This window comes from Macrobrachium nipponense, chromosome 36, assembly GCF_015104395.2.
Source record: "Macrobrachium nipponense isolate FS-2020 chromosome 36, ASM1510439v2, whole genome shotgun sequence".
NCBI lineage: Eukaryota > Metazoa > Arthropoda > Malacostraca > Decapoda > Palaemonidae > Macrobrachium > Macrobrachium nipponense.
In genome coordinates this window covers 44,951,309-44,974,816 of record NC_087220.1, presented here as the reverse complement: position 1 = coordinate 44,974,816, position 23,508 = coordinate 44,951,309, and the positions used below count along the sequence as shown (strand labels likewise).

Genomic DNA, 23,508 nt, shown 5'->3' with positions numbered 1-23,508 from the left:
TATTCTTACATCATACAACAAACAACAAACACTGTTACTGCATATGAAAGTAAATTTAAAATAACACTACTCTTCTTACATCACAGCAAGAAAGAAAGATGGCTGCAGTAATATGAGAGAGAGAGATGAGAGAGAGAGAGAGAGAGAGAGAGAGAGAGAGAGAGAGAGAGAGAGAGAGAGAGAGGGGGTTGATCTTAGCAGTTGTGCCAGTTAATTAAGTTGACCAAAACTATCATCATGGAATAGGGCAGATTTTAACTGAAGTTCTTCAGAGAACACAAGTCTGTGTTGCAAGTGACAGTGTTAGTGTTAAGGGGGCCGGCCGGAACCCCTATATATGGTGGTATAGGGCGAAAAATGCAAAATCATGAAAAAATTCATGGAGCTTCATATGGCAATTGAGAATACGTATACGAAATATTTCGTCAAAATTCCTCTTACTTTCGTAGTTACAGGGTAATTAGTAAACATAACTCAATAAGCCCAAGACATTCATCCGTACAAGAAAATGCAATATTTCTTTTGTTATCGTAAATTTTGATAATTATTGGCAAAGAATAGTGAGAAATGGCATCTGTAGAGATTCCGTGGCTCGCAGAAGCGACTCAAGCGAGTATCTGGTTCAATCATGAATCAGTTGGACCATAGACTTCAAGTAGATTACACGTTCGAGTTTCACTTCGTGACATTCGCTTGCTTTTACGTATGTTTATGCATGTTTCGGCAAGAAGTTCATCATGCCAATAAGGAAAAGACAAGGAAAAAATCTCGCTAACATACAGACGAAGAAAAATCGCTCAAGTATTATTACAGAATATCATAATATACGCGTAGTTAGTGAAGAGAGAGGGGAGGGTTGCCTAGTAACGCCCCCTTCTTGGCTGACAGCGCACGTCACACTGTGCCCAAGGCTACGATCTTTGAGCAAAGAGACCTTTATTTATGATAAATAACATAGTTTTGGTTTTTTAATACCCAAAATGGAATATGAAATTCATAATAATGATGATTTATTAAATTGTCTTTGTAAAAAGAGAGTACACCTTTGAGTTTCACCTTTGACATTCTCTTGCATTTACGTTTGTTTATCTTTGTTTCGGCAAGAATGTCATCATGCCAAAGATGAAAATACAAGGAAAACATCTTGCTAACATACAGAAGAAAATTCGCTGTAATAAGCCGAGTTAGTGAAGGGGAGAGAGGGGGTTACGTAGGAAGGAGTGCCCCATCTTGCCTCAAGCAGTGCCCCAGGCTACGATACATGAGCAAAGGGATCATCATTTATGATTAAATTATGATAAATAAAATAGTTTTGGTTTATTAATACACAAAAAAGATATACATTCATAATAATCATTATTTATTAACCATTAAACGCCGACTGGACGTATTTTACGTCGACATTTTTTGTCTCCCGGGTGCCGACTGGACGTATTTTACGTCGACATACAAAAGTTTTTTTAAAAATTCGCGGAAAAATACTTTTAGGCCTACCAGCCGAAAACTCTTGAATCACGCGCCTTGGGGGATGCTGGGAGTTCACGGATCAAGGTGTTGTTTTGTTTACAATCGTTATGCAGGCGCGCAAGTGCGAATTTCTTTCTTGCCGCACTAAAAAGTATCTGTGACACATCTCGGAAATTATTTCGTCACTTTGACATAATTTTTTTACCATTTTAAATTAGCCGTTACATAAAGTTTTATATATGAAAGTGTGCAGATTTTTATGTAGAACACAACAAAAAAATACTAATGATTGTAGCTTTTATCAGTTTTGAGATATTTTCATATAAATAACGATAAGTGCCAAAATTTCAACCTTTGGTCAACTTTGACTCTACCGAAATGGTCGAAAAACGCAATTGTAAGCTAAAACTCTTATATTATAGTAATATTCAATCATTTACCTTAATTTTGCAACTAATTGGAAGTCTCTAGCACAATATTTTGATTTATGGTGAATTTATGAAAAAAACTTTTTCCTTACGTCCGCGCGGTAACTCTTCCGAAAAAAATCATACATGCGATTGTGGTAATGTTTGCACCATTTTAAATTAGCAGTTACATAAAGTTTTATATATGAAAATGTGCGCAATTTCATGCACAATACAACTAAAAACAACCCATGGTTGTAGCTTTTATCAATTTTGAAATATTTTCATATAAAAAATGATAAGTGACAGATTTTCAACCTTCGGTCAACTTTGACTCTACCGAAATGGTCGAAAAACGCAATTGTAAGCTAAAACGCTTTCAAGCATTTACCTTCATTTTGCAACAAATTGGAAGTCTCTAGCACAATATTTCGATTTATGGTAAATTTATGAAAAAAATAAAAAATTTTTACGCCCGCGCGGTAACTCTTCCGAAAATATCATACGTGCGAATGTGGTAATGTTTGCACCATTTTAAATTAGCCGTTACATAAAGTTTTATATATTAAAATGTGTGCAATTTCATGTAGAATACAACAACAAATAATTGAAGGTTGTAGCTTTTCTCATTTTTGAAATATTTGCATATAAATCACGATAAAAAGAAAAAAAACCACGTTCGGTCAACTTTGACTCTACCGAATGGGCGAAAAAACGCAATTGTAAGCTAAAACTCTTACAGTCTAGTAATATTCAGTCATTTATCTTCATCTTGAAACAAATTCGAAGTCTCTAGCAAAATATTTAAATTTATGGTGAATTTAAAAAAAAAACTTTCCTTCCCTCTGCGCGCGGATTCTCCGCCACAAATCTCCGAAATGTGTACGTCCCATTCTCGGAATATTTGCTCCATTTCATATTAGGCATTTCATAGAGTTTTATATATGAAAATGTGCGCAATTTCATGTAGAATAAAACGAAAAATATTTAAAAGTTGCAGCTTTTCTTATTTCCGAAATAAATGCATATAAAAAAATATATATAAAAAAAATTCGACATTCAGTCAACTTTAACTCGTCAGATATGGTCGAAAACTGCATTTGTAAGCTAATATTCTTATAGTATAGTAATATTCAATCATTTGTCTTCATTCTGAAAGAAATTGGAAGTCTCTAGGCCAATATTTAGATTTATGGTGAATTTTTGAAAAAAATATTTGTTTACGTCCGCGCGTTACGAATTCATGCATTATTTTGTGATAATATTTTCTCTGTGTTCCTTTTATCGTTTTACAATGTGTTATATACCAAAATAAGTGCAATTTAGTGTACCTTACAACAAAAAAAAAGTAACTTGTTATCTTTAACCGTTTTGCGCACAGCGCGATTTGAATACAATTATATATGAAATTTCGTTTTTGCGCAATCATATATCGCATTATTTATATATGATAATGATAATTTTTTTCATTTCTGATGGTTGCATACTAAACTTCAGGCAATGACAAAAAACAAAAAAAGGAGCCAAAAATGAACTCTTTAATCTTGAAAACTAAGCGTGCTGTGATTTTTTGAAAAAAATATTTTTTCCGCTTCCGCGCTAACTCTGAAACACCTCCGGCACATGGGAGACATTTTTTTTTACCGCTTCGGCGTTTAAGGGTTAACATTGTCTTTATAGAAATACGAATGAAAACTTTGAACGGCCGTATCTCAAAACTATACTTATTGACCTTCAAAATCTATCTCCTCACTTAGTTTTAAAGCTATAACATTGGAATTTGGTATGTAACTCAGAAAGACATTATAGAACAATCAAATAGAGCCCTTTTTTCCAATTTTTGTTTCGTCTTTTTTTTTTTTAATTTTTTTCTCGTGATTTATAGGGGTTATTTTTTTACCATATTGAAAAATTCATATCTAGCAAAAAAATGACTTTTAGAAAAAAAGCTCTCCATTTGATTGGAGGTCGACATCAGGTCTATATATGGTAGTAATCGTAGGTCTTAATATTAAATATCAAGGGAGATAGAATTTGAAAAATTGTTATTTTCGGGATAAATTGCCCTGGCGTCACAAAACCGAAGGTCAGAGGCGAAAATCATATGCGGTTTGGATATGTCCCAAGTCACCTTATTAAGTGGTATGAATGTCAAAGTCCTGTTGTTGAAAAACGGCATTAGCTGGCCGGCCCCCTTAAAGTCCTTATTTTGTGCCCAATAAATAAAGTTTTCATTTTTGTTATGGCTTGAAGTTGTTGAGAAATAAATGTCATGAAATCTTCAGAAAATTAGTTTCCTTCACATTCTATGTGAATATTGAAAAATACTATAAACCACAGGCATTTCATTGAGTAACTTAAACATCAATCTAGTGAGGAGTCTTGAGCTCACTGAGCCTGTCAGCTGTAGATGGTCTCAAAAAGGCAACCTTTCTGGTCAGTTATAAGTCTTGGCCTACACATCTGACCTAAGGCATCATTAGGTTGTTCAACTGGCCTCAAAAATGAAGCTTAGATGTCTATTGTGGAAGTTTTTTTTTTGTGGATTTTGTAACTGGAATGTGGGCACTTAGAAAATAAATTAATCCATTCAATTAAAAAAAGAAAGTTGCTGGACTACTGAGAGAAAGAAACCCAATATAGAAAGCACAAAATGTTCTGATACCTGTCCTTATGTTTGCAGGAGACATGGGAGCTAAAAAGGTTGAGAAAATCCTAAAAAGGTGTGATGAAAAAATGCTGAGATTCATGGCTACAGTGAGTTGGAAAGATTTCATCATAAATGGGGAAGTAACAAAGATGTTTAGAAACTACAAAACTGATTGAAAGTTCAAAAATTTAGATGGTTTACAAATATGATGGGAACAGAGGTGGGACAATCAGTATGATTATTATTATTATAGTATATAGGATTAACTTATCCAGACCTCTGAGCCTAATAAAGGCTCAGAGGTCTGGATAAACTGATGACCACAGATAAGGCCCAGATCTTACAGGCAAGAGGGTCATATGTGAAGACTGGCTGCATAAAAGTTCTGGCAGAATGTATACAAGATACATATAGATAAGAATGGAGAGAAACCAATTGAGGTCCAACCCCATAAATGAAAACCAGATGTGAAAATGCAAAATTTGAGGATGATTACATATAAATAACCTACAACAGTACTTAATACACATACACATACCTGTATATTCATAACGTGATGAGCTCATGTCTACAGTGTCATTGAGCTCAATCCCCGTAACATCAGATAGCCACTTCCGAAAATCACCATAAAAGAATTTTCTTAAACTTTCTATACATGGAGATGACACAGATTTCAAGTCAGATGTCTGTTTAAACTGTAAAAGAATATATTCATAAGCATATAAGTATGAGGCTCAAATCAGTTATCATTTTGTACTAATATAAATAAGCATCATCCTTAAAATATAGAAATGTAATTTAATTTTAACTTGAGATATTAACATTAATTTCCTTATAAATATATTTTCTTTTATAAAGCTAAAAGAACTATTGCAGGATTATTACCTTTTCTTTAAAAATGCAAGCATAAAACAGGTTTTGACAAAGGAAAAACCTATTTTTGATAGTTGCTGTTGAGTCTTCAAGGATTACTCTTTCCATGGTTTATCCAGAGCTCCATGGTGACCCAGACTAATGTCAAAGAATTCTCTTAACTGGTCTTGTGGCCGGGTATTATGTCGTAATGATAGACATTATAACACATGATAGAATATAAATGGACTCAGGGTAAGAGATCACTTTTTATTATCCTCAGCGAACACTAATACTACATCTAGGTCAAAACTGCAAGAAGTGGTTATGTGCATACACAGTCATATTGTTCACATACAACCAAAATGCCATTCCTTTCTGTTGGTCAATGTATGACGATGCCTTATCCAAAACCCATGTATTTTCTCATCAGGGAAGTGGGAGGGTTTTGAGGACTCAACAGTGACTACCAAAAATAGATTTTTCTTATATCAAAACCTATTTTTTGATAGTGTAGTCACTGTCTCATCCTCAAGGAGCTTTACAAAGAAATTGACAGGTGATGTAAAGCTCTTGGATCTGAATCCCAACAACTCAAAAACATTTTTGGACCAGGATCAAGCCACTAATTTCAAGGCCTTATTCTTTATTCCAAATACCTTTAGGTTGTGTAGCAAAGAACAAACAAAAGAACAAAAAACTAATTGTGAACTTATCTTTTTTAGGGTGAATTCTGTGGTGACTTACCTAAGCATGCTGGGTATGGTTGCAGTACTATTGTCAAACCTTCCCCATTAATAATTAGCATACTCGCCTGTTGGGAAGACCCGTGGTTTGCCGCTGTGGCGCCTATGGGTCAAAACATCTTTGCCATCTGTTGATACACAGTGTAGTCAAATTTGTTTGAGCTTGTGACAAGTGTTGCTAGAGTATAGGAAAAAAAAACAGAACTTTTGGGATGTCTGCCATGACCTGTAGGTGAAATAAATTACATTATTATTAAATATATTTTATATAAATGAAAAAATTCCCCATGACCCAAAGGGCCATTGGCGAGATAGGAGCGTGATAGGTATCCATAACAGGACGTAAGCTAGACACTGCCATGCTATGCTTGCAACGCCCTGGTTTGCATTTGCCTTTGTCAACATTATCATTTCTTGCAAAACAGGTCACAGCACCTTCCCATGAGAAGCTGGTGACCTATCACTTGCAGAGGAAACACGTGACTTCCCGAGTCACATGTTCATATGTCTGTATGTTGTATATGCTGAGATAGCTATTGTCGGCTATCTTAGTGAAAGACTTGTCATTTTTAGATCTCTACTTCTCTTCAATCAGAGCAGTTCTCTGATTTCACTCTTCCTATACTCCTGTGATGGAGTTGTAATAAACTGTCAAGTTTGATACCAGGAGTTTGAGTCATCTCCCCTATACTGAAGAAGAAACCAAATGGGAACTTTGAAAATATCTCTACCTCGATGTCACTCACACGAGAATGGGAAGTAGAAACAGTATGCTTGCGTATAACAGTCGCAAGAAATAAACATTCAACGGGTTGCCATCCTATACAAAGGCAGAACCCGTATATTGGTGGCAGAATTAAGTCTCTACGTCAACCGAAGCAAACGGAATCATCGGAAAATGTAACATATCAGAAGTAAACAGAGGAAAGAGGATCTTCAATCAACAGAGGCAACCGTAAACATCCTACGAACACTAAGAAGTGTCCTTCATCGAGATGCATTCAAGCAGCTAAACCAACGTTTAGAGAACGACTTTCATTACATATCTTCGAGAATCAAACCGGACGTGTTTGCAGCATCGAATCTTCAATGGGAAGCGAATCATTCTATAAATAAACAACGCACAAGTAGAAGGCGAGGCTAAAATATCGGTCAACCGCGGGAGCGAGACGAGCAGGAGAGGCTGACGTCATCAAAACACTACATCTCTCTTAAATACGCAGCTAAGTACAATCTTTTATTCATTCAGGTGTGTATCAGTGAAGTGCTATCCATACACGAGTCGATCGTCCATTATTCCTGGGGTGAGTTATACGTAATCTTAATCTTTCTTCATTGCAGGAATCTATCTTCAACTACGAATTCTCGCCTGCAGACTTTTTTTATCTTTGTTGCTAATTTCTCTTTCTTCCAGAAGTTCTCCGGAAATATCTTTATCATATTATCTGTCTTTAATCTTATCATTTTGGGGGACTCTGTTATTATCTGCAACACATTTTTTGTTTGTTCATGACACTTACCTGCCAGATATATATATATACATATATATATATATATATATATATATATATATATATATATATATATATATATATATATATATATATATAGCTGTATCTCCGAAGTCCGACAGAATTTCAAAACTCCCGGCACACACAGTGGTCGGCCAGGTGGTTAGTACCCATTCCCGCCGCTGGGAGGCGGGTATCAGGAACCATTCCCATCTTCTATTCAGATTTTCTCTGTCGCCGGTTCTGTAAACAACTGTTTCCAGTACCTCCGCCTAGGATTTTGGAAAACTTCTTTGGTCACTTGAGTATTCTGATTGTCTCTTGGTTTTTGGACTTTGCTCGGTGGCTTGGCATACACGATTGTGGTTTTGATTGAATTTGGTTTTGGATTTCTTGTAAAATATGTCTGGATCTAGTTCTACTAGTTTCAGAGTGTGTTGCGTGCTGGAATGTAAGGTTAGGCTACCGAAGGCTTTGGTGGACCCTCATACAGTGTGCACGAAATGTAGAAATCATGTTTGTTTGATGAATGATAGGTGTAAGGAGTGTGAAAGATTGACTGGCAATGAATGGAAGACTTATGATTCTTATGTTCGTAAGCTTGAACGGGATAGAATCAGGAGATCTTCCTCCAGAAGTGCTTCTGTAAAGAGTCAGGGGAGTAATTTGCATTCTAACCCATCTGTAGATGTTGTTACACCTAACCCTGTGGATTTGCCTTCGGGCAATGAAGTGATGCCTTCGGAAGGTATTGCCCTTTCTTCCATCATGGAGTCGATTCGTGCTCTAGAATCAAAAGTGCTTGCGCTAAATACCAATGTGACGTGTAGTGAGAACGTTAGTGCCCCTAGTGTTGAGGAGGGGGCGTCAGATCGGTCCCATAACGCCTCTAGGTATAGACCTCTGTCGAACTCCCAGGACTTGGGGAATGGACAAGTCGAAAACCGAAGGAGGGCTACGGGAAATAACTACCGGTCTGGCGTCCCTTTGGCAGAACCTGTGGACGCTTCCCAGGCTGCCAAAGCTCGGGAACGAGCACGGATTTTGAAAGAGTGCTTTTCTTCCTCCGAGGCGTCCTTTCCTCACTGGGGATGGAGCTCTCGGAGGGCCTCTCATGGGGAGAGCCTGCAGACTTTTTTTATCTTTGTTGCTAATTTCTCTTTCTTCCAGAAGTTCTCCGGAAATATCTTTATCATATTATCTGTCTTTAATCTTATCATTTTGGGGGACTCTGTTATTATCTGCAACACATTTTTTGTTTGTTCATGACACTTACCTGCCAGATATATATATATATATATATATATATCTGTATTCTCCGAAGTCCGACAGAATTTCAAAACTCCCGGCACACACAGTGGTCGGCCAGGTGGTTAGTACCCAATCCCGCCGCTGGGAGGCGGGTATCAGGAACCATTCCCATCTTCTATTCAGATTTTCTCTGTCGCCGGTTCTGTAAACAACTGTTTCCAGTACCTCCGCATAGGATTTTGGAAAACTTCTTTGGTCACTTGAGTATTCTGATTGTCTCTTGGTTTTTGGACTTTGCTCCGTGGCTTGGCATACGCGATTGTGGTTTTGATTGAATTTGGTTTTGGATTTCTTGTAAAATATGTCTGGATCTAGTTCTACTAGTTTCAGAGTGTGTTGCGTGCTGGAATATGAGGTTAGGCTACCGAAGGCTTTGGTGTACCCTCATACAGTGTGCACGAAATGTAGAAATCATGTTTGTTTGATGAATGATAGGTGTAAGGAGTGTGAAAGATTGACTGGCAATGAATGGAAGACTTATGATTCTTATGTTCGTAAGCTTGAACGGGATAGAATCAGGAGATCTTCCTCCAGAAGTGCTTCTGTAAAGAGTCAGGGGAGTAATTTGCATTCTAACCCATCTGTAGATGTTGTTACACCTAACCCTGTGGATTTGCCTTCGGGCAATGAAGTGATGCCTTCGGAAGGTATTGCCCTTTCTTCCATCATGGAGTCGATTCGTGCTCTAGAATCAAAAGTGCTTGCGCTAAATACCAATGTGACGTGTAGTGAGAACGTTAGTGCCCCTAGTGTTGTGGAGGGGGCGTCAGATCGGTCCCATAACGCCTCTAGGTATAGACCTCTGTCGAACTCCCAGGACTTGGGGAATGGACAAGTCGAAAACCGAAGGAGGGCTACGGGAAATAACTACAGGTCTGGCGTCCCTTTGGCAGAACCTGTGGACGCTTCCCAGGCTGCCAAAGCTCGGGAACGAGCACGGATTTTGAAAGAGTGCTTTTCTTCCTCCGAGGCGTCCTTTCCTCACTGGGGATGGAGCTCTCGGAGGGCCTCTCATGGGGAGAGCGGGATTGACGTTAGATGTTGCACAGGCGGCCATCGTCTTTCTCGCCCTCTTAAGAGAGGTTTTATGGAAGAGGACGCTTCACGTCCTGTTCTTTTGTCTCACCCGAATGCTTCGAGGACTTGACTCCTAAGAAGAGATACAGGACGTCTTCTGATGAGGACGCTTTCAAGCACTATCGTCGCCCTAAAGTTGAGAGAAAGAAGAGGGCGTCCCCTCGCCCTTCTTCTTCTCACATGATGAATCCTTCTCCTGGACGTAGAACTTCTTCTTCTAAAGAGACACATATGCAGTTGCGTCAGCAATTGTCCTCTTTCTTCGCAAGGAAAGAGGCAGAGCCCCAACGTCGTAGAAAGGATCTTTGGCTCCCTGTTAAAAGATCGAAACAACCCTTGTCGGCTTCTCCTCGTTCTTCAACCTCCCCTTCTCCGTCCTCTTCTGGATTCTTCTGACTGAACCAGGAACACGCAAGTGCTACTGGTGAGAGTTTCCAGAAGCGGGGGGGGGGGGGGGGGGGGGGTGGGGGGGGGGGGGGGGGGGGGGGGGGGGTGACAGAGGCATTGGATGTTGCACAGGCGACCCCCGCTTTTGTCAGGAGGTAGAGAACGTTCAAGAGAAGCTTCGTGACGACGTTCACCAGACTTCCGCAGACCATCGTACGCTTCAAGATCAACGCGCTCCTCTTGTCATGAAGATCCCTCCTCGTCAAGTACCTCAAGATCCTGCCGAGCGTCGAGTTTATCAACTGGAAGGGGAAGAAGGCCCTTCTAAGGAATCCCTTCTGACACAACGCCTTTCACGTCATGACTATCATGATAATCCTGCTCGATCAACTCGACGTTTCTTACATGAGAGAGCCTACCATATCTTCCGACGCCCGAAGTATCAGGACGTTCGCAAAGGATCTCGGATACCTTCCCTTCAAAGAGATCAACGCTCAGAGTATGATTCTGTTCATACCCCTCAAAGAGAGGGAATTGGTACATGAATATCAACGAAATGTTCGTGGTTTGGAGTGTGAGAGCTCTCGTCTCTCAAAAGAAAGTCGTAAGACTCACCAGGACGCTCGCGAGGACGCCCCGATGCAAGCTAAGCGTCCTGAGCATAGTTTGAGACGCTCGACGTCCCTCGGAGCGAGACCCGCTTCAGGACGCTTTTGAGGACTCTTTTCTAGTTGATAAACGACCGTCTGGTCAAGATTTTTACCAGGATGTTCAGGAAGAAGCCTTGCATGAAGCGGTACGTCTTATAGACAATGAAGCTCAGCGAGAAGCTCGACAGCTTGCACTGGGAGACGTGCGACTTCCTACGAGTCGCAATACTCGCTCCTTTAATAAGGACACTCTGGATGGCGCTAGACGTCCTACAATTCGGGAAGTTCAACTTAAATCGGACTTTTCTGCCTTTCAGAAGGATAGGCGTATTCCACTTCGAGAAGTTCGACAGGAGTCCCGCAAGGAGGCTTTTGAAGAGCCTTTTCCCCAAGTTGCTTCAAGAGACATGCCTTTACAAGAAAGTCTTAAGGTTTCAAAGGCAACAGCGAAGCATTCGCGCATTGCCTCGTCTATCCCTCCGGCGGATAGAGGCCGCCTCTAGGTTTAATGGCTTCTTGTCCAGCTAAGGACCCTACTGCTTGTCAAGATAAAGGAGTCTTCTAGCGATTCTCGTCCTGCGGAGGAGGAAGAGCCTTCAGAGTCCGCATCTACGGATTATAAGACGTTAACACGCCTCCTGAAGGACTTGTTTACGGACAAGTTTCAGGCCCCAGTTCCTCTCTCCCCACCTTCGCAACTATCCTCATCAAAGACTAGGAAAGCTCCTGGGTTTATTAGAATGGCTTCTTCGCTCTCTACTAGGAGAGCGTTCAAGAGAATGAATGACTGGATGGAATCAAGGAAGACGAAGGGTAAGACTTCCTTTGCTCTTCCTCCAGCTAAGCTAAACGGGAGAGCCTTTATATGGTACGAGACCGGAGAAGAAACAGGGTTGAGGCTTCCATCGTCTGCACAAGGTGACTTCTCAAACCTGGTCGATGCACTGAGGAGATCTTACCTGTCCTCGGCTAAGGTTTCATGGACTATGTCCGAAATGGATCACCATCTGAAAGGATTATACAGGACGCTGGAAGTATTTAACTTCCTAGACTGGTGCTTAGGAGCTTTAGGTTTGCAGTCTAAGAGCCCGGAATCAGTTTCATTAGAAGAATTATTGAGCGTCCTGTCATGTATGGATAAAGCAGTGAGGGATGGCTCAGATGAGCTGGCAGCCCACTTCACTACGGGGATATTAAAGAAACGAGCGCTTTTCTGCAGTTTTACTGCTAAATCAGTTTCCCCTACACAAAAAGCAGATTTACTATTCGCCCCCTTTTCTTCTCATCTTTTTCCAGAAAGCATGATAAAAGATTTATCTGTGAACCTTAAGGAGAAAGCGACGCAGGATTTGCTGTCTCAGTCATCTAGACGTCCTATGGCGCAATCTTCTTCTCGGATAACTCAAGTTCCTAAGAAGAATTTTAAGCCCTTTCGTGGCAGAGCACCCTCAAGAGCTTCTACTCGAGGAAGGGGCTTTATTAGAGGCAGAACCCCCGCAAAACCCAGGGGGAAGAAATGACGACCTTGCCCTTCAGGCACCGGTGGGAGGGAGACACTCTCTCTTCGCAGAGGCTTGGAGAGCAAGGGGGACGGACACTTGGTCCCCTCGAGACTATAGAGAAGGGCTACAAGATTCCCTTCCTCTCCATACCTCCTTTGAGCACAAAGCCCATAGACCTGTCGCCATCATATCAGCCACAGAAGCAACAGATTCTCCTCGATCTACTAGATCAGATGATCGAGAAGAGAGCCGTAGAACGAGTGCTCTCTACAGATTCCCCAGGCTTCTGCAACAGGTTATTCCTGGTTCTGAAGCAGTCTGGGGGATGGAGACCTGTCCTAGATGTCAGCAGACTGAACCTTTTTGTAAAGAAAGAAAGTTTCAAAATGGAAACATCGCAGTCGGTTCTGGGAGCTTTTGAGACCAGGGACTGGATGGTGTCATTGGACCTCCAAGACGCCTACTTCCATGTCCCCATCCATCCTCGGTCCAGGAAGTTCCTCAGGTTCGTTTTGAGAGGACAGGTCTTCCAGTTCAGAGCTCTATGCTTCGGGCTAAGCACAGCTCCCATGATTTTCACTCTTCTCATGTGGAACGTGGCAAAGTGGCTTCACCTCTCGAAGATACGAGTCTCCTTCTACCTAGACGACTGGCTCATACGGTCGTCGTCGAGAGCAAGGTGTCTGGAGGACCTTCAGACGACGTTACAGTTGACGAAGGCCTTAGGCCTCCTGGTCAATTCCGAAAAGTCCCATCTGACCCCAACACAGTCCATCGTGTATCTGGGGATTCAGATGGATTCAGTGGCTTTTCGGGCTTTTCCATCGCTAGAACGTCAGCGGAAAGGCTTAGGAAAAGTGTCAACCTTCTTAGAGAAAGAAACATGCTCGGCGAAGGAATGGATGAGTCTGCTGGGGACCATTTCATCGCTGGAGAGGTTTGTTTCTCTAGGGAGGCTGCACCTCAGGCCGCTCCAGTTTTTCTTAGCGGAAAACTGGCAAAACAAAGAAAACCTAGAAGAAATTTTGAGAATCTCTCCTTTGGTCAAGAACCACCTAAAGTGGTGGCTCGATCCCATCAAGATTTCAAAAGGAGTGTCCCTCTGTCTTCGAAGCACCGACCTAGTGTTATTTACAAACGCGTCCATGACAGGCTGGGGAGCAACTCTGGGAAAGGAGGAAGTGTCAGGCCTCTGGAGAGAGGAACAGAGGCCTTGGCACATCAACCTCAAGGAATTGGAGGCAATTCGCTTGGCCCTTCTAGCCTTCCAGGGACGAGTCATAGGCCAAGTTGTCCAGATCAACTCGGACAGCACCACGGCCCTTTCTTATATCAAGAAACAGGGAGGGACACACTCTCGATCTCTCTTCAAAATGGTGAGAGAGATCCTGCTCTGGACGGAAGAGAGAAACATAACTCTCCTGACAAGATTCGTTTCAGGAGCCCAAAACGTCTGTGCAGACCTTCTCAGCTGTCGGAATCAATTGATTGCAACAGAATGGACTCTGCACCTAGAGGTCTGCCAAAAGTTATGGAGACTCTGGGGACGACCAGTAGTGGACCTCTTCACGACTTCGAAAAAAAGCTGGCTACATTCCTGAGGGAATCTAATGCACAAACCATGACCACAAATCTTGCAATCTCCTTTTTCAGATCATTATTTGAAAAAGGTTTGGCAGCTAGTACCATTACTACTACCAAATCGGCTCTTAAAAAGATTTTCCAATTCAGATTCAAGATAGATTTAACGGATTCATACTTTACATCTATCCCCAGAGCTTGCGCCAGGCTCAGACCTACTGAGAGGCCCAAGTCTGTGTCATGGTTCTTCAATGATGTTCTTAAGTTAGCCTCAGATACTAACAGTACCTCGTGTGACTAGCCCTATTGAGGAAAACACTATTCCTCATAAGTTTAGCCTCAGGAGCTAGAATTTCAGAACTGTCGGCTTTATCTAGAGACCTAGGTCATATAGAGTTTCTCCCTTCAGGAGAAGTGTTACTTTCTCCAGATCGCCAATTTCTTGCAAAAAATGAGGATCCATTAGATAGGTGGGCCCCCTGGAAGATTGTTCCGCTTCCACAGGACCCATCCTTATGTCCACTCACTTCATTGAAAGCATACTTAGACAGGACAACCTTGACATCTAATGGGCCTCTGTTTATTAGAGAAAAAGGTGGCACTATTTCCCTAAAAGGCATTAGGCAACAAATTTTATATTTTATCAAACAAGCCAACCCGCAGTCCTTTCCACGGGTACATGATATTAGAGCTATAGCTACCTCAATAAACTTTTTCCAACATATGAAATTTGAAGATCTGAAGAAGTACACTGGCTGGAAATCTCAGACAGTATTCAAACGGCATTATCTTAAGTCCTTGGAAGCCCTTAAGTTTCCAACAGTAGCGGCGGGAAACACAGTTTCCCCTGTATTACTGATTGGAGATAATAGTAAGTAGTCCAGCTTATGTCTCTCCTTTGCCTTCTCCTTCCTACTGGCCTCATTAGCATTCTTGCCTTAGCCCAGTTACGTCACAGCCGTACTGGTCCTTGGATGTAATATATTGTACATATTGATTATTTCATAAGTACAGTGGTCCCCCCCGTATTCGCGGGGGATGCGTACCAGACCCCCCCGCGAATAGTTAGAATCCGTGAATGTTTGGAACCCCCCTCTAAAAATGCTCATAAACTCCTATCCTGAACATGCAAACACCAAGGTATCCCTAAAAAGACCATCCTTCATCAAATATACATAAAATATCCTATTATGGTTCATATTAATCTTTGAAATATTATTAATACTGTTTTAAAGTAAATCTTACATTTTATGGTTATACATAAATACATACTATATACGTACTGCATGACTTAGTTACGTATGTGAAAATAATTCAGTCCCCCTATAAGTATTCAGTCATGCACGTTTTCTTTCATACTGTTACTATTTGAGATATCCATTTTCTTTTTACAAAGGAAACAATTGTATGTGAAATCACAAATACCAAATGTCTACTTAAAGTATTATCCTACATCAAATATACCATTGAATTGGTATTATTAATATCATTTTAAAGTCATCTTAAACATTTTACCATTAGAAATATATAAACAGCCAATAGCAGAGAGAGAGAGAGAGAATAACTCCTTACGGTTTCAATAGATTGAAATGAACGTTTGTAGGCAACTTTTTTCCCCTCCCATAAATACATATATTTCTCCAGAGAAGAGAGAAAGAGAGGACTGTGCAATTATGTTTGTCTGTCTATCAATTCTTTTGCTGAGAGCAAGAGAGATAAAAGGAAGAAATAGAGACACCAAATGTATGACAAGTATCTTGTGGTGAGAGAGAGAGAGAGATAGAGAGAGAGAGAGAGAGAGGGATTACATAAAACCATTAAATTCGTTGACCATTGTATGGCATTGTTACTTTCCCAGCTCCGAGCGTCACTGGAGTTATGAGGTAGGGAAATTGATACAGAAAAAGACGAAGGGAAGAATTTTCATTTGAAATTAGTTATTGTATTATTACTACTTCTATTATTATTATTATTATTATTTGAAAATAAAATAAACACGTGCATTTACCATAAAAATTCTCCCATCTCAGTAAGGAAGAGGAGTTATCCTTACAAGTGAAATGGAAAGGTAATTTTCATCTCTTTAAAATACTACCATTATGAAATTTGTAATTACAGTTTTATTATTATTAAATAACTGAAATTATCAATAAACATTTTACATACTAGTACCATAAAAATTCTTTCATCTTGGTAAGAGAGAGAGAGAGTGAGTGTTTATCTCTCTGTTCTCTCAAATAATACTTATAACACTTCCAGCGAAAGAGAGGGAGTTACCACTATGACACATTATTATCTTGTGTGGCAAAAGAGAGAGAGAGAGAGAGAGAGAGAGAGAGAGAGAGAGAGAGAGAGAGAGAGAGAGAGAGAGAGACTGGTAAACAGCCCGAGAGGAAGATCTTCTTGTGTTGGCAATAGCTTTTGCCACTCCCTTTGAAAAACCTCTCGCTCTGGCCAATTTTTTTATAGTCTGAATGCAGTCAGACTCAGAGCGAAGGGGTTTTGGTGATACCTCTCGAAGTGGGGCTGTTTGAGAAGATCGATTCTTTCTGGTAGGGTTCTTGGGAAGTCCACCAGCAGAGACATGACCTCTGTGAACCAATCGCTTGCTGGCCAGAATGGGGCGACCAGTGTCATCCTTGTTCCTTCCGAAGCTGCTAACTTCCTGGTTACTTCTCCCAGGAGTTTGAACGGGGGGAAGGCGTATACATCCATCCCCGTCCAATCCCATAGCATGACGTCTACAACTACTGCTTCCGGGTCGATGACAGGAGAGCAGTGAAGAGGAAGTCTCTTCGTTTTCGAAGTCGCGAAGAGGTCCACTACTGGTCGTCCCCAGAGTCTCCATAACTTTTGGTAGACCTCTAGGTGCAGAGTCCATTCTGTTGCAATCAATTGATTCCGACGGCTGAGAAGGTCTGCACAGACGTTTTGGGCTCCTGAAACGAATCTTGTCAGGAGAGTTATGTTTCTCTCTTCCGTCCAGAGCAGGATCTCTCTCACAATTTTGAAGAGAGATCGAGAGTGTGTCCCTCCCTGTTTTAGCTGACATACTCTAAACCCAATGATTCACTAATTTTCAAATATTAATACGACACAGGTCCTTTGCCCAGAAATAGATTTTTCCTACGTCAAAATCCCTTTTCTGGGCTCAGCCTGTGTCGCTCCGTGAAATAGTACCAGAGAATATGTCAAGCTGGGGAAGAGGAAGTACCTAAATAATTACAAAGGGACAATCAAAAACAATTAAGGTTATATGCTTATAATCTAGATCAAGTTACAAATAAGTAACATAATGACTATACAACCTTAAATCTAGACAAATTTCAAGTCATCACAGTAATTATACATAAGATGAAAGGTACAGTGGTCCCCCCGTATTCGCGGACTCGCACATTCGCAGATTTTTCTTTGGAACCTATCTAGAAATTATTCGCGGACGGACTCGCCCCTTCGCGGAATTTTCCGACGAAAATAATCACTAATTAGTGTATTTTGATGTTTATTTTCATGACTAAATACATTTTTATGATACAAAAATGATTTACTAATTTTCAAATATTAATTTTGATTAATACTGTATTAGTAAGTTTAATAATTTTAAATGATATCACATAATAAAAATAATAATTCTCTCTCTCTCTCTCTCTCTCTCTCCTACAAAGATGTATGTTTTTTTGTATGATAAATAAATGATTTACTATTTTCAAATATTAATATTAATTTATACAGCAATAATATCAATTCATTAAAGAAAATACCATAGTGAATTAGTAAGATTTTAGCTTATAAATTAAAAAAATTATGGAAGAATGAAGGAAATCCCAGTCTTCTTTCTCTAACTCCAGGTACTAAAACTGTCATGCTATCAAGTTCTGTGACAGGAGGGGCAAGAGCTGTTGTGTTGCCATCAAGTGCTCATGAAATTTCCTCTCTCTCTCATTTACTGAACTAGATTTTTTTATAGTACTTGTATATGTTTTCAATACTTTCAAATAATAATAATAATAACTGTAATTACAAAATTCATATTATGTGATAGTATTTTAAAGAAATACAATACTAATCTATCCATGTCACTTTTAATTAAGGCTAGCTAACTCTCTCTCTCTCTCTCTCTCTCTTTCTCTCTTTTGCCACACAAGATAATAATGTGTCATAGTGGTAACTCCCTCTCTTTCGCTGGAAGTGTTATAAGTATTTTTTGAGAGAACAGAGAGATAACACCTCACTCTCTGCTCTCTCTTACCAAGATGAAAGAATTTTTATGGTACTAGTATGTAAAATGTTTATTAATAATTTCAGTTATTTAATAATAATAAAACTGTAATTACAAATTTCATAATGGTAGTATTTTAAAGAGATGAAAATTACCTTTCCATTTCACTTGTAATGATAACTCCTCTTCCTTACTGAGATGGGAGAATTTTTATGGTAAATGCACGTGTTTATTTTATTTTCAAATAATAATAATAATAATAGAAGTAGTAATAATACAATAACTAATTTCAAATGAAAATTCTTCCCTTCGTCTTTTTCTGTATCAATTTCCCTACCTCATAACTCCAGTGACGCTCGGAGCTGGGAAAGTAACAATGCCATACAATGGTCAACGAATTTAATGGTTTTATGTAATCCCTCTCTCTCTCTCTCTCTCTCTCACCACAAGATACTTGTCATACAATTGGTGTCTCTATTTCTTCCTTTTATCTCTCTCGCTCTCAGCAAAAGAATTGATAGACAAACATAATTGCACAGTCCTCTCTTTCTCTCTTCTCTGGAGAAATATTATTGAAACCGTAAGGAGTTATTCTCTCTCTCTCTTTCTGCTATTAGCTGTTTATATATTTCTAATGGTAAAATGTTTAAGATGACTTTAAAATGATATTAATAATACCAATTCAATGGTATATTTGATGTAGGATAATACTTTAAGTAGACATTTGGTATTTGTGATTTCACATACAATTGTTTCCTTTGTAAAAAGAAAATGGATATCTCAAATAGTAACAGTATGAAAGAAAACGTGCATGACTGAATACTTATAGGGGGACTGAATTATTTTCACATACGTAACTAAGTCATGCAGTACGTATATAGTATGTATTTATGTATAACCATAAAATGTAAGATTTACTTTAAAACAGTATTAATAATATTTCAAAGATTAATATGAACCATAATAGGATATTTTATGTATATTTGATGAAGGATGGTCTTTTTAGGGATACTTTGGTGTTTGCATGTTCAGGATAGGAGTTTATGAGCATTTTTAGAGGGGGGTTCCAAACATTCACGGATTCTAACTATTCGCGGGGGGGTCTGGTACACATCCCCCGCGAATACGGGGGGGACCACTGTACTTATGAAATAATCAATATGTACAATATGTTACATCCAAGGACTAGTACGGCTGTGACGTAACTGGGCTAAGGCAAGAATGCTAATGAGGCCGGTAGGAAGGAGAAGGCAAAGGAGAGACATAAGCTGGACTACTTACTACTATCTCCAGCAGTATCAGGGGAAACTGTGTTTCCCGCCGCTACTGTTGGAAACTTAAGGGCTTCCAAGGACTTAAGATAATGCCGTTTGAATACTGTCGGAGATTTCCAGCCAGTGTACTTCTTCAGATCTTCAAATTTCATATGTTGGAAAAAGTTTATTGAGGTAGCTATAGCTCTAATATCATGTACCCGTGGAAAAGACTGCGGGTTGGCTTGTTTGATAAAATATAAAAATTTGTTGCCTAATGCCTTTGAGGGAAATAGTGCCACCTTTTTCTCTAATAAACAGAGGCCCAGAAGATGTCAAGGTTGTCCTGTCTAAGTATGCTTTCAATGAAGTGAGTGGACATAAGGATGGGTCCTGTGGAAGCGGAACAATCTTCCAGGGGGCCCACCTATCTAATGGATCCTCATTTTTTGCAAGAAATTGGCGATCTGGAGAAAGTAACACTTCTCCTGAAGGGAGAAACTCTATGTGACCTAGGTCTCTAGATAAAGCCGACAGTTCTGAAATTCTAGCTCCTGAGGCTAAACTTATGAGGAATAGTGTTTTCCTCAATAGGGCTAGTCACACGAGGTACTGTTAGTATCTGAGGCTAACTTAAGAACATCATTGAAGAACCATGACACAGACTTGGGCCTCTCAGTAGGTCTGAGCCTGGCGCAAGCTCTGGGGATAGATGTTAAGTATGAATCCGTTAAATCTATCTTGAATCCAAATTGGAAAATCTTTTTAAGAGCCGATTTGGTAGTAGTAATGGTACTAGCTGCCAAACCTTTTTCAAATAATGATCTGAAAAAGGAGATTGCAAGATTTGTGGTCATGGTTTGTGCATTAGATTCCCTCAGGAATGTAGCCAGCTTTTTAACTGCTGAATCATATTGATGAAGGGTTGATTCACGTTTATCAGATTCTAAGAACATGATGTTCTGAGGATTGATATCAGCATCCCTCTGTGCTGCAAACTTCATGAAGTCCATAAAGTTAGGGCTTTCTGAATTCCTGAGGAAGCGAACACAGTCCGTGTTTGCACCGGTTGTGATAGTCTGGGGTTGGGAATCCGTTGAGGGCGGAGTCCCAACTCCAGCAGAAGAGGGAACCAATTGCTCTTGGGCAATTGGGAGCTATCAGAGCGATGTGACCCTTGAATGTCCTGAGCTTGTTCAGAACTTTCATGAGAAGATTCACCGGAGGAAAAATGGTATTTTCATTTTAAAATAAGTTTTTAAATATACTTACCTGGTAGTTACATATATATAGCTTAATCCCACTGATTCGTCGCGCGCACGGCAGAAATTCAAAATTCGCGGCTATCGCCAATAGACGGTCAGGTGATCATACCTGTGCTCCCTCTATGTAGGTATCTGGAACCATTCCCATTTGTCCTCAGAAATTCCATGCCTCTGTTCTGAGGGGAAGAGGGAGGGACCCTTTATATATGTAACTACCAGGTAAGTATATTTAAAAACTTATTTTAAAATGAAAATACCATTTTTAAATATCTAACTTCCCTGGTAGTTACATATATATAGCTGATTGGCACCTTTGGTGGTGGGTCAGAGAACCGAAGCACCGTTGGGAATTCGTAAAATTATTGATTGCTACAAATTAGCTGTACCAATAATCTGGTTCATACCTGATAAGGAAGCTGGCTTCAAAGTTTTTCTGCCTCATTAGCCTGCATTCCTTGAGAGACCCAGCGATCCACCCAGGGGGGTGTAGAAAGTCTCTGTGGGGCTGTCACACGGTCCTTGACCTTAACATGACTAGACCACCACCCTTGCTATCCTGGCAAAGCCATGGACAATGAGCTGACCACCTGACCAACTAACACACTAAAACACACTCCATAAAACCTAACTTGGACTTTCACCCCAGACTGTGGAAGGTTGCAACAACCTTCACAGACAGCCTGTGAGGTCACGTTCAATAAAATGCAAGGGTATAAATAAGGTTATAGGTTAGAGGCAGTTGTACCTTCTCCAACTATGGCACCGGAGGCAACGTACGGCCCTAGGGAACAACAATCCTCATATTGGGTCTGTACGTCTTTAAGGTAGCAATCTGCGAAGACTGACTTGCTTCGCCAGAATGTCACTTCCAAGATCGATTCCATCGACTTGTTGTGTCTATACGCCATCGAAGTCGCAACAGCTCTTGCTTCGTGCGCATTGACTTTGAGTATTGGGAAGCTTTTCTCATCACAACTGGTGAGCTTCCCTTATTAAATCCTTGACAAAGAACGCCAGAGCGTTCTTCGGCAAAGGTAGTGAAGGCTTCTTTACCAAGCACCAGAGGTTGTCTGTCTGTCCTCTTAAGTTTTTGGTTCTCTGTAGATAATACTTTAGGGCTCTCACTGGACAAAGGCCTTTCTCCTTTTCCTGTCCTAGTAAATGAGATAACCCTGGTATGGTAAAGGATCTAGGCCATGGGTGAGAAGGATTCTCATTCTTGGCGAGAAAACGTAGTTGCAGCGAGCAGACTGCATTCTCCACATTGAAGCCTACATTCTTGCTAAAGGCTTGCAACTCTCCTATCCTCTTGGCCATTGCCAATGCAACCAGGAATAGGGTCTTCCTGGTGAGATCCTTCCATGAAGCCTTGTCGAGGAGTTCGAACCTGCTCGAGGTTAGAAAAGTCAGAACAACATTCAAATTCCAAGAGGGGGTTGGGTTGTCCTTACTCTTAACTTTCTCAAAGGACCTTATGAGGTCCGAGAGATCCTTGTCTCCCGACATGTCAATATCTCTGTGACGGAAGACGGAGGCTAGCATGCTGCGTTATCCCTTGATGGTTGATACTGCTAGTTTCTCTTGGGTTCTTAAGTGTAACGGAAAATCTGCCAGTTGAGTTAGAGAGGTACTGAAAGAAATGTTGTTAATTCTGCACCATTCCCTGAACACGTCCCACTTTGACTGGTACATCTTGATTGTGGACGTCCTCCTCGCTCTCGCGATTGCTCTTGCAGCTTCCCTCGAAAAGCCCTTCGCTCTGCCAGTTTTTCCATAGTCGAAAAGCAGTTAGATTGAGAGTGAGGAGATTTTGATGGTGTCTCTCTATATGTGGCTGTCTGAGTAGATCGTTTGGACAAGGTAACGATCTGGGGGTGTCTACTAACCACTTCATCACTTCTGTGATCCAGGGTCTCATGGGCCAAAACGGAGCTATCAGGGTCATGCGGGCGTTGTTCGATTCCCTGAACTTCTTCATGACTCAGTCTAGGATCTTGAATGGGAGAGGAGAGAGAAGGGAGAGAAGAGAGAGAGAGATAGAGAGAGAGAGAGAGGCGAGAGAGAGAGGGAAGAGAAGAGAGGAAAAGAGAAGGAGAGAGAGAGAGAGAGAGAGAGAGAGAGGCGTACGTGTCTAGTCCTTCCCAATCCATGAGGAAGGAGTCCACTGCCACTGCTTCCTGGTCTGGGACTGAAGAGCAGTAAACAGGTAACCTCTTCGTTCTCTGCGTCGCAAAGAGGTCTATAGACGGTTCTCCCCACAGATTCCAAAGCCTGCTGCACACCTCTTGATGTAGGGTCCATTCTGTCGTGAGAACCTGTCTTCCTCTGCTGAGAAAGATCCGCCCTGACATTGTTCTCTCCCTCTATGAAGCGGGTTATCAGAGTTATATTGTTCGCTTTTGCCCACAGCAGGAGATCTTTTGCTGCCTCGTAAAGGGAATCCAAACGAGTGCCTCCCTGTTTCCTGATGTAGGCCAACGCTGTGGTGTTGTCTGCATTGACCTGTGCTAATTTGTTCTGGACATCCTCCTGGAAGCGTACTAGCGCTAGATGAATGGCCACCAGTTCCTTCAAGCGTATATGCCATTTCTTCTAATGGTCTTCTCATAGACCCGAGATCTCGCCCTTCC

The 23,508-nt window shown here is 40.6% G+C and overlaps 1 protein-coding gene across 3 annotated transcripts in view; it reads right to left on the bottom strand.

Moving 5' to 3' along the window:
• Window positions 1-23,508, bottom strand: part of LOC135203593 (prolyl 3-hydroxylase OGFOD1-like) — a 286,279-nt gene that overhangs the window by 41,668 nt on the left and 221,103 nt on the right. For all 3 annotated transcript variants that reach the window (XM_064233383.1, XM_064233384.1, XM_064233385.1), the window contains one exon: window positions 5,063-5,219. In XM_064233383.1, coding sequence (XP_064089453.1) covers window positions 5,063-5,219 — 157 coding nt within the window. The remainder of the gene's footprint in view (window positions 1-5,062; window positions 5,220-23,508) is intronic.